This window comes from Exophiala dermatitidis, assembly GCF_000230625.1.
Source record: "Exophiala dermatitidis NIH/UT8656 unplaced genomic scaffold supercont1.2, whole genome shotgun sequence".
Lineage (NCBI taxonomy): Eukaryota > Fungi > Ascomycota > Eurotiomycetes > Chaetothyriales > Herpotrichiellaceae > Exophiala > Exophiala dermatitidis.
This window is the reverse complement of record NW_008751647.1, coordinates 1,089,171-1,100,596: the sequence shown is the minus strand read 5'-3', so window position 1 is coordinate 1,100,596 and position 11,426 is coordinate 1,089,171. Positions and strand designations below refer to the sequence as shown.

The 11,426-nt window shown below is 51.7% G+C and overlaps 5 protein-coding genes across 5 annotated transcripts; 3 read left to right on the top strand and 2 right to left on the bottom strand.

The window, feature by feature from the left end:
* Positions 1-1,262: 1,262 nt before the first annotated feature.
* HMPREF1120_01900 (uncharacterized protein) lies at positions 1,263-2,951 on the top strand (the record flags this gene model as incomplete). Its single annotated transcript, XM_009155928.1, has 2 exons — positions 1,263-1,739; positions 1,845-2,951. 2 exons carry the CDS (start codon positions 1,263-1,265, stop codon positions 2,949-2,951), a joined length of 1,584 nt encoding a protein of 527 aa, XP_009154176.1.
* A 329-nt stretch (positions 2,952-3,280) lies between these two features.
* On the top strand, positions 3,281-4,693 carry HMPREF1120_01899 (uncharacterized protein; the record flags this gene model as incomplete). The annotated part of the gene is made up of 1 exon (XM_009155927.1): positions 3,281-4,693. One exon carries the CDS (start codon positions 3,281-3,283, stop codon positions 4,691-4,693), a length of 1,413 nt encoding a protein of 470 aa, XP_009154175.1.
* A 918-nt stretch (positions 4,694-5,611) lies between these two features.
* Positions 5,612-7,285, bottom strand: HMPREF1120_01898 (uncharacterized protein; the record flags this gene model as incomplete). The annotated part of the gene is made up of 1 exon (XM_009155926.1): positions 5,612-7,285. One exon carries the CDS (start codon positions 7,283-7,285, stop codon positions 5,612-5,614), a length of 1,674 nt encoding a protein of 557 aa, XP_009154174.1.
* Positions 7,286-8,343: 1,058 nt separating this feature from the next.
* HMPREF1120_01897 (uncharacterized protein) lies at positions 8,344-9,261 on the top strand. Its single transcript, XM_009155925.1, has one exon. It carries the CDS (start codon positions 8,665-8,667, stop codon positions 8,989-8,991), a length of 327 nt encoding a protein of 108 aa, XP_009154173.1. The 5' UTR covers positions 8,344-8,664; the 3' UTR covers positions 8,992-9,261.
* HMPREF1120_01896 (uncharacterized protein) lies at positions 9,158-10,630 on the bottom strand (the record flags this gene model as incomplete). The annotated part of the gene is made up of 2 exons (XM_009155924.1): positions 9,158-10,341; positions 10,399-10,630. 2 exons carry the CDS (start codon positions 10,628-10,630, stop codon positions 9,158-9,160), a joined length of 1,416 nt encoding a protein of 471 aa, XP_009154172.1.
* Between the last annotated feature and the right edge of the window lie 796 nt (positions 10,631-11,426).

The following is an 11,426-nucleotide window of genomic DNA, read 5'->3' as shown; positions in this document are numbered from 1 at the left end:
GAAAGCACTGTTGAAGGCAGTAATGTATGAGTCGCTGGAAATCGATGACGACGCTTTTCCCATGGGGGATGGGCGATCTGAGGGAGCGTGGATCCTCTTAAGGGAGAAAAGGGGTTGGCTGATTCTAGTAGACGAATGACGAGGCTGATGAGCAATCAGGGGCCAAAACAGCAAGATGGCAAGAATAGCCGACAACAACAACTCCTCTGAAGAACATAAGCAGCTTCATCCACTTTCCGCTCTTCTACCTTATCAACCCTTTTGCAAAACCATCGCTCGCATGCACACGTCTCTTTGAGCCACTTAGGCACTGATCTGGCCATCACGTAATGGATGAAGGGGACCAGGAGCATTTGGAATTTGACCAGATCTGTCCTCGGAACCGATCCGTCCCGGCCAATGATCCACGTGGCCTCAACATAGCTCGGGCGGCCTCCTGATCGACATATTCTGGGATAATGTACAGCTCTCATATCATCCCTCGAGGGAGCAAGGTAGGAGCCAAGTGCGAGCGAAGGAGAATCATCATCCATATAACATTGAGTCGCACATGATCGAAACCGAGGTGGTCGATGTCGCACAGAATCGCGTTGTAACGCTTTGTTGCATTTGCTGCAGCTGTTGGTAAACAAACCAAGGTTGTGTTGAAGAAAATGCCTGAAGGGGCTTCTGATGATGGTACTGCTGATGGTGCGAAGGGCACCGCAGTTTCGACAGGCAGTGATGTATTCACCGACCATGATATTGGGTTTGTTTACATCCGCGTGGGCAAGTGTGTGAATTCACCTTCTCGCGACCACCCTCCCTCGACTTGGATTCACCGTTAGCTCACCTTACTCGCACATACACTTTGGAACAAGATTCTACAGATTGCACCTCAAGTTTACTGTCTTCAGAGCTGCCTTGATGCTTATGCGCGTCTCCTCCTCATCGTTTTTGAAATAGGATCATCGCAAAGTCCAACCGCACTGATGTAGTCCACTCCTTACGGTAAATGACGACCTCAGCTCATTCATTTCTCTAACGCAAACTTACAGAGAGAAAAGCAGCTAGAGACTCGTTACTCCCGCTTGAGCTCCCTGCTTCTTAACAAGAACTGGTCGCTCCTCTGTGTGCGCTCTGGGCGCTCGTGACGACAAAAAGGTTTGTTTCCCAACTGTCCTTGCGCTTCATCTAGGTTCAGGATTCCGTGCTCCATTACCTATACAATTGCCATCACTGATGTTGAACTCCCTTTCTCCAGCTCCCTTCATCTTGCGACAATGGCGCCAACACAAAACAACAATCAATCCGGTCAAGTCTCTCTAGCCGTGTCTCCCTCTGTCATCGTCGGCATTGTTATTGTCGCTGCCTTTGCAGTCATCATCGTCATAGCCAGTGTCTTTCGATTCTGTGCCGGAAATGGCGGCGGATGCGGCAAGAGAAATAGATCGACTGGCATTGGCTATGAGGCGAGTCAAGCAGGCGCAACACTTGACGCGGATGTCTTTAATCCTAACAGACCCCGTTCGGAAGCTCAAAACGCCCGCATGAGGGAGGTCAGATGGATCAACAACTTGTATGCATGGCATAGAGGCAGACAGGCAAGACTGGAGATTGGAGAAACGAATCCGCCAGCCATGCCTAGCGGTGCTGGTCGACTCTGGCAAAATAGGAACTGGGAATGGGGCAGCATCGGCGAGAATAGCTCGGGGTCGGCATCACAGGGATCGGCTTCAGCTTCTGCCTCCTCACGAAAGGTAAGCAACACATTGAAGCTTTGGTTTGACCCTTGTTTGTCCTGCAAGAGGGCCTGGTTTGTTACTCCAAGATGGCTTCGTACTAACATGAGCACATCTTTCAAGGTTGAAATCCATCAGGCCGAAGACCACGGTAATGCAGCCCACTCCTACGATACGGAAGACCCTTATGCAGAGGCGTCACGCCAACGCTGGAGCGACGGTCACCTCGCACCACCGATTTCGGTCCGCCACTCCTACCAGACTGGCAGTAGCGACTACAGCGCTTATTCCCGTCGACAGTCATCTGTCTTGCTTCCACATTCGATGATGCATCAGCGCGATAATATGGCTACCGTGTCTCCTGGAAGCCCCAGTCCTCTTCGACATGAGTATCAACTCAGCCCCGCATTGGATCCAATTCCTACTCGCCACGAGTCTCCCGATATTGATGAGTTGTTTCCACTCGAGGCCGACGAGATCAGTATGTTGGATGTTGGACAAGGACAGCCGATTCGGCCGCACTCGATGGCGCCCAGTCAGCATACCTGCACGCAAAATCATGATCAAAAGGAGAACTTCCACGTCACTCAGCCCCCGAGGATCATCATAAACGACAGCCATGAAGTGGATATTGCGGCCAGCTCTTCAGGAATGACAGCCTGGAACGAGCACCATGCCTTCGAGACCGTGAACTTGAACGACTCTTACGGTGATAAGGAGAAAACAAGCACTGGTCCCTCGGCGCCACTGCCGGTTCCACCATTACAGACCGCGGCTCAGCCTGCCGTGTCCTTATCTGCTGCTGAAGCATTCCCTGTATTCCGTTCTGAAGCCCTGCCGGTTTCCCAGTCTTACGCCTCTGTGAGCTCCTATTATGAGGATGATGCGAGGGACCCAGATGTCATACATGCAGGTGACAGAAAAGAAGTGCAGGTGTCGACTGCGCAGGAAACTCCTCGCAATGATCATACAGATCCCATCCAACAGGCAGACGCGACAGTTCCGGTGCCCCACGAAGATCAGAGTGCTGCAAATGGCAGAACGGACCTTGCAACAGCCGCTTATGAGAACATCCAAGGCAGTCTTGAGATGGAACCACCGAAGACGCGTCACCCACTCACCAACGCAGCTGAGATCGAACAGAGACCGCGAAATGGGTCTGGAGATGGTGTCAAGACTCTCATCCAAGAATGGGAGAAAGTTCACGGTCGATTTGCACGTGAGTTCTGATGGATGTTCCTTGCAGAGGATACGAGCGCGGACTGGGACTGGGGATGCGGCTCTAGTCCATGGTGTTTGATTTACTTTTCTGCGTTGCCGCCTGGCCGCTTTCTCTGGTACACAGCTGCCTGGAAGTTAGATTTGACCAGGAGTACGTATGGTCCTCGTCGGTCCTACGAATAGTCTGGATCCTCATAAGGGCTTTGCTTCCTACATGTACTTAGTGAAACTTGCTGTTTTCCCTTCAGCTTCAATCCGGAAACTTTCCATTAATGTCTGTCTGTCAGTCACCTTTTTCTAGCACCCCTGTGGTTCTATTTTTCTTGGATTACTACACAATGTCCCTCCCTCTCTCTGATACCGAGCGATGTGGCAAGAATTTGAACGATGACTCCACCGGAAACACGCAGGCAAACTGCTGTGCTGCCTCCCAAGATACGCAAGTTCAACTTACTCAACCCGTCCAGCAACACCTCACCCTCCAAGCTCTCCTCGACCAGCAAATGCCGCCTGCGACGCTTCTCTCCACTCTTTTGTCGACAAAGTCAACAATCTCAATTGATCCCAATCTTGAACAAGACCAAGCAGATCTAGCAGATGAATCAGCACAGAGTGAGCACTCACCTGACTTTGTCAGTATCGGAGAAGGACGACTCGGCCGAGTCTACGACTGGGCCCACACGGGGAAGGTGGTGAAAGTGTGTCTCCGCGACGACGACATTGAACTACGGGTGGAAGCCGCCGTGCACAAGATCGTGTGCCAGGCATATGATTCGCTCATTCGAGGTCCGCCCCAGTCCCAGACGCAGGCATCGGTATCTGTACCGTTTCACATTCCACAATACTACTCCATATCTTTCGGTGATGAAGCCGCACAATGGTGGTCTCGACAGCAACATCAGTCCGCATTTCCGACCGACGATAAAAAGATCAAGGATCTAGTTGGCCATGCACTCCTTACCGCCGAAAGAATTCCGCCTCTCCCAAAGGTTCTCAGAGAAGCCCTGATCGACACATACTTTCGAGAATGCGACCGTGCAGCCGCGAAGAAGAATCCCAAAAACCGCGACTGTTTGGTTAGAGTGTATTTGGGCTCTCAGAGAACGAAATTCCAGTATGGGATTTTGAGAAATATGCCGTTGACGTTGGCGCAGATGCATGCCCTCAATTTGCCTTTGGATGGCTTTGTCGAGTCCATGGCGGCCGCGCTGGCCATGATGCATTTTGGGGCGGGGATCGATGCTCATGATGTCGAGTTTGTGCTTGGAGCGAACCCTGCGAACCCGAATCCAGATAACCCAGAAGTCGCGACCTCGACTAGGTTGGCCCCTGAGCACACTGACAGTGGTGGGAACAGGAACCCCAACCTCAACTTCACTTTTCGCGACGGATATTTACAACTCTGGGTTCTGGACTTCAACCAGTGCGGTGATATTACCATGGACGAAACGGGTATGGACAGTGCGGTCGAGGCGTATTTTGATAATGATCCCTATTTCCCACGGCCGTACTTACATTGTTATGGGTCGGCGCTTGGAAAAGTCAACTTAACGACTAAGGAGGCAGTTGAGTTTGTTGGCGGGTTGTGGGCTAAATTTGCGAGTTCATATATTGCGGCCGGGAAAACGTTTTTGAAAAACGGTGATAAGCTGGGTAGTACTGATAGTAGTAGGAGTCTGCCGGCTATGTTTGTTGAGAAAGTTGAGCGGAGAGCTGCTTCGGAGATGCCTGGCTGGAAGGCTATGCAGTAGATATGCAGGCACCTAGTACCTACAGTACCTGTGGATGAGACATCCAGTGAGTGAGTGGGTGGTTGGGACGCGAGAGACAAAAGAATTGACGACTACGACGCGTCTCGGTGGCGTTGTGACTGTTGTTTGATGCCGGTCAAAGAAAGGAGATTCAGACTCCTGGTGCCATTCTCGATGGCTTTTGCTTGCTCAACCAAGTAGTGGTAAGTATATTGTCACCTCAGGGAATGTTACTACCACCATCATGCTTCTTGTCCTTCCGTGTTCGGGGTCTATGGTCCGGAATTACACTTCGCATGTCGATCAGTATGCATATATATAAACCTTTTTTTCCGCGTTCGAAAGGAACTGCCTGCAGTGGTGCCTACTTACCCTGGTGGTCAAGTGGGTACACCAGTGCGCAAGTCGCAGATCGCAGATCGCAAATCGTACAGATATATAGTCTTTTGCTTTCTGCATTCTCCCCTTCGGTCTTCCCCTTCCATATTGTAAAGTCAGGTAGAGATGATACTAGCCAACAAGAACAGCTCGCACCAAGGCTGATTATGTACCCTACGTATATAGAGTGAGCTGAGCCGTCAGGCTTTGAATTGAAAAAAGTTTAATTGAAGGCATTTCATTCCTCTTCTCTTCTGGCCGTGATGGATTCCCATGACTGGAATCTCCTAGATTATGCCCGGCCTTCACTGACCACTATTAGCCTTGACGAAATTGTACAATGGGAAACCTTCCAAAATAACAAAGTCTTAGAAAAAGGAAGGCAAAACGCCTCCAACGCCCTCGCTAGATGGTTCATTCAGAAATCCAAAGAGTTCCGGGTAAGAAACCCCGCCGAGCGAAGACACCGCTTCAGGTTGGTGCCGCCTTCGTAAGTACGGACCATCCCTTGGAGTGTGGGATTCGTCGGCTGCATCTCTTCTACCCTCGTAACAGACCACCGGCGTCGGCTAGATCCAAATCATCAGGTCCACTAGGTCGTCGTGGCAGACGACCTTCATCTACCTGCTGAGAAGGTACTCGACTGCTTCGTGATATATGCCTGCTGGTGTCCAACCTCATGGGCGAACGGTCTGGACTGGTTCGTTTCAAGGGCGTGGAAGTTGACGGCGAACGCGTTCCGCTTTCTTCGCGGATATGTGAATGTCGCGAGAGCAATCCTCCAATATCAGTAAGGAAAGCTTTGGATCCGGATCGTGTGCCCTGATGCTGGGAATACTGAGAATGCTGTCGTGCAGAGTCAACGGGCGATCCCTGCCGTAACGGAGATGCCGGCCTATCGACAAGTCCGCCAACATCGAAAAAGCCCATTCTGCTCGGCGTATCCGGTTCTGGTTCCGCATGTCCGGGACTATTGGATTCATCCATTGAGCGTCTATTTTTCAAATCTTCCAACTTGACGTCCGTGGATGCGCTGGTCATGCTGTCCATAGACTTCCTTTGTTTCGATCGGGAACGGTGCGTGAATTTCCAGTCCAAATTAAATGCCGAATCGTGACGCCGAAGGTCCGATTCCATGTCTCGGATTTGTATCGGATTTGGCTCAGCGGCTTCTGCCAGTCGAGGAATTGGTTCCAATGCGGTCCCGTGTCTCAGCAATGGAGGCAACGACACGCCGACACTCCTGGCTAAATCTTCATCCGATCCCCAGTGATGGTGTGTTACGGACCGGGACCGTGTGCGGGTAACCGTGCGGCCAATCGAACTGGTCTCATCGATGGATGAAGCCCGAAACTTGGCCTTTTTCACTCCCTTGTCGCGGATAAAACTGCCAATAGCAATGGCATTGGCTACACCAGCAGCGGCCAGGATTTCGAGGGACGCCAACAACGACCGGTACTGCTGAGAGGAACGCCGCGAAATCGTCGAGGGTATCCGGTAGGCGGTGATGCCGATCAGAATGACGGATAGTAAGAAAAGCAAGACCAGCGATATCTTCTTCCTAAACCGCATCGACGATTGCATGACCAGAGGGATAGGGAAGGCAATCAAAACAACATCAGTGACTATATCACACACTCCCATAACAACCAGTTGTACTAAGCCTTCTCGGCATTTAGGACTCGGATCTGGAACGACCTGCCAGTAATGTGAGAACGGCTGACATTCCGAAAGAGTGGCGACGACGACCCCAATATATGTGACCAAGAGAAACCCATAAATCATCCGCAGACCGAGCTCATATGATCTAGCCCATGATTTTCCAATCAACCGCTTGAGAAACTCGAGCACCGTGAGTTTGGCCACCCAGATGAATGCGGCATAGAAGATTCGGGCAGCCAGGACCAATTTACTTCCCGTTTCACGATGTTGGATGTCCAGATGTGTCAAGCCGTCAACCTCGGTGTTGTTCGTTCCCCAGATCAAGATGACATGCACAAGGCCCATCCGGATCATGAGCGGAATTATACTGTAGAACATGATCTTGTCTTCTCGGAACAATCGTTCGGTGCGAACCCACCGACCAAATATACGGATGAGTATGGCTGTCAGAGCGAACAATGTACACCACCATGATACTATCAACGTAGGGTTCATATCCAGCTTGGTCTGCAGCGCCGGTGGTCCATCGTGGTACAAGCGCGCCTGGGGCATTTTGAGCCCTGGCATAATCTCTCGTCGCAGGGAAGGACGTGTTGCTTATACGAGACCGTTCGGAGCCCAGTCATGGCCTCGAGAGCTCTCGTTGCTGCAGTGTCTTGTTGTCTGCGTAAAGACGCCGTGAACTCAGTCGCAGATACGCTGTTGAACCAATCGACCTTATCCCAGACTTATGCGCCTTCTCTTTTCCGTTCAGTATTGTTAGGGTCGCGTGGTAAGGCGCAGTGATCGATCAGAGAGCAGGAGGACGGAAGAATATTGACGATGATCGAGTGCGAGTCTGTGCAGACAATAGTGTCAAGGCCATAGGAGAGGAGAAGCAGCATGGAGCGTAGTGATATCTCTAGGCAGGCAAGGCTGACCAGGGTACAGTATGTTGATATCTTGGAGGTCGCTCGCAACGGTTGGAGAGAGAGGTGGCCATGGTGGAGGAGGCGCGGGAGCCGAAAGATACGCACACTTCAGAGGGTGCATGATAGGACGATCGCGCGATGGCGAACAGAGTGAAGCGAGGCCAAGTGGGCGCAAGCAAGCTTGAAAGTCGGCTAAGCATCGGCCTCGTTGGCTGTTGACAGAGGCTAGGGTTCGACCTGGTCGCTGTTATCAGAGCGGACGGCAAGACGGGGCGCTGGATTGATCCCAGCGCCGTGGATGGACGGAGGCTACCCAGCTCGACTCGGGCTTGAGGGGCCGATGATGAACAGCTGACGGTCTGGCTGGTTGGCGGATGTTGGTGTGGACACTGGGAGGGTCGACGGCTGGGTGGCCCTGCCCCTCGGCGTCTGCCGTGACAAGTCGACAGCTGGAGCCTGAGATTGACTCGAGAGATAAGGACACAGGGGCTAGTACCAATATGGCAGCCAGCTCACGTGCTCTTCTCTGGAAAGGAATGATAAAATACAAATGTCTGACAAAAATCTTTTCCAAACGAACCCTAAGTAAAATTTGCATCCTACTATGGATATCGGGTAATCCAATGTCAGACAACGGACAGTTCCCGAGAACACCGGGCCGCGTCCTTGGAAGGTTCTTGCGCTGCAGAAGCCGTGGTCTTGCAAGACGCTTGTTCTCTTTTAGGTCATGAGTTCAGTCTAAAAGCATGTGGAATGATTCAAGAGTTGGTCTGTGGTTGTTTACCACTGCATGGAGGCAGTCGGATACAGTACAACAAGTCATGTTTCCGTGTTATTCCTTATTTCCTGGCACCCCATGGAGCGCGGGAGTTTCTATGATAGCCAGAAGAACAGGATGCTTGAACCATGAGTGCATCAATAACTCCCTGTGAGATCTTTAACTCTAAGCCCTTCTTCGTATGAATTGACCCAGCAACCGTCTCGCCTTCTTTCGGACATGTCAGGCTCCCCAACAAGCTCATGCGAGCTGATGGGAAAGAAAAGCTGTCAAGATTCTGCTCCGGCTTCCTTCCAGAGCAGTCATACATGGCGATGAGAGTCGTCGGCATACCATCGTCTAGCTGGTTGCACCATAATGATGGAATAAACCCAGTGTTATTTGCTTGGACGGAGTCGGCCAACCCAATGAACGCCAATAGCTTGGAGGGTCTCAGACTGAGACAAAAGTTGAGACGACCTGATATAGACGAGAACCAGAAGCGATCACATACGAGACATGTTCCATCCTTGATACATTTCCAGGACAATGCACGCTGTTGCATTTTGCATCACACATCCCCATTTTAACTCCACTTTCGAAGCCAGTTTTCAATAGGATGCCGGTGATTGAATCCTCTCTGCAACCAGAGAAAAGACTGATAGTTGGTGGAATATACCACGAGATACAGAATTCTCTGTGTGTAGAACCGCTTCGACTTGGGTAACAGAGGATCAAGAGAACTCTCTAAAGTTTTTACCTCAGACCCTCCCCGACCCATTGATTCTTGAAGACGTCGTCCACCTCGGTGATCTCAGGGGTGTCGGCTTCCCAAACCTCCAACCCATCGAGCTCAACCGCGCCTTTTGGAGGAGGAAGCGACGATTTCCTAGCTGACGGAAAGCAAATGTCAAATGATGCTTCAGATGCAACCGTAACTCCGGTGGATTCCAAACTAATCGGACCAGACAATTCCACCGTGCCAAACGACGCTCCCTGATGATGGGAAATATGCTCAAAAAGATGGAGTTCGCCGTCGTAAGTAGGGGAAGAATCTCCGCTCAGCGCGCAGATCAGACACTTGTAGAGGTGTTTCTTCTGCTTTGTGGCGGGTAAATGAGATTTGAACAGAAACAACGTCCGGAAACGTAGTTTGCTCAATTGGTATATTCTATCGTCAAATTTCGGTCGGCCATGCTCGTCTCGATCAGCAGGGGTGGTAAACGGGCATTTTCGGCAATGGCAGGACCACTCCATGTTCTTCATCGAAACTCGTAACGATTTCTCATATATTCCCTGCTGGGCGTATGTGGCACCAGTGCAGAAGCCCGCTTCGGCAACTGCATCCTGGAACGAGAGAGTTGGTACTGGGCTCAGAGGAGGGGTGAGCATTGGCGGCCGAGGACTATCTTCCCACGATCCAACGGACATCGATGATGTTGTAGTCGCGCGTAGAGGACCGGCAGGGGGTTCCATGTGAACAGAGGAGGTCCGCTTGGTAGGAGGACTTGACGAGTGCTCCTGGGTCTGTTCGCGGGAGGTAGCACGATGCAAGTTCTTGAAAACATTCCAGGACGATTTTCGCGCCATGGGAGGGGCAGGCAGAGTTGCTTGAGACACGGGAATGGGCGTGCTCTGGAGGGTCAGAGACGACTCCTCCTGTCCTTTCTGACTCAGTCTACTGTCCCTTGATTCCCTGGTGTCTGCAGTGGATGCCCTCGACACTCTGTCTTCGGGCTCACGTTGGCCACTGAAACGCCTCTGTTGGCGTAGGTACAATTCGTTGAGAATCGTGACCGCCTTCAGTCGTGCTTCGATGGCTGAATCGATACAGGCCTCGAAGTCCGTGACACTATCGTCCTTGACAGCCAGAGTGAGGTGGCGAAGTAGAGAGGCCTGCACTTCAATGGTGAGGCTTTGCAGGGCTCGGTGGGCGATATCTAGAACAATCAGCATAAACGAAAGAGAGCCCGACACGTCAGCATGTGATTATTCACCGTCGCCCTGTTCAAAGTCGGCACCAAACCGCTTGATGCCCTTTGCTGTGATCCTCTCGATCTCCTGGTGACCTTCATCGAGAGACTCCTCCAAAGCAACGCTTGGAGGCAGCGCACCTCTGGCATTTCGGCGTTCCTTGATCTTTGCAACTATCCCACCAGCATCTTTATATGCCGTGACCAGGGCTGCCACCGCCCCAATCACAGCAATGCCAATTTCCACTCCTGACATGGATTTTGGTTAATGTTGCCAATCAAGTCCTAACGGTCGAAAGATGAGATCTGGGGAATAGTGAGTTGGCTCGTCTGAAGCGTCTCAACGCTGGAGAGGCACCATTGCGCCCAATTGCAGAATTGGTGAAGAAGAACGGAGCAAGTCCGCAAAAGTGGGAATTTCAAAGCATCTTGAAGGACTGCGGGAGCAGAGCCTGCCTAGAAATACTCATACTAATAGCAACAACGTCCTCGGAAGCGAGGAGGTCGGTGGGTGGTCAAGAGTCGAGCAGAGCGGGCGCCCAGATATACTAGTCATCGGTGCGTCTTGCCGGAAGGCAGCGCATGCGACACGGAACTGGGCTTAATTTGTGAGTCAATCGCAAGCACGCACTATTTGACTGTACCTGACATCAAACAGAAATGCCGGTGGGCATGGCTACTGCGTGCAAGAGCAGGCAATACTGGCCGTGTCCGCATGGAGCGCAGAATGTACGATGCAGTTTGTCGAAGTGGCGCATTTCCCAGCGCGTCAAAAGCTGCCAGAAGGCAGCCAATCAAACAGGCGATCGTCTGCACGCGACAGTCTCGCGACTCCTTTGTGGGAAGCAAGAGCAGACGGCATTTGAGGCGCAGACTTGATACCCTTCTTCTGAAGGCTGTTTTTGGCTTACAATGCTAGCAATCCTTCCCTGCTCGTAGACGGCGGGCCAGCTTCAAGGCGGCTCGGCGTTGCGGTATGCCCTCGCCCGTTTCCACGGTCGGCACCCATCAGCCGAGAGGAAATACAATGCACGCCGCGGTACTGTGGTAGA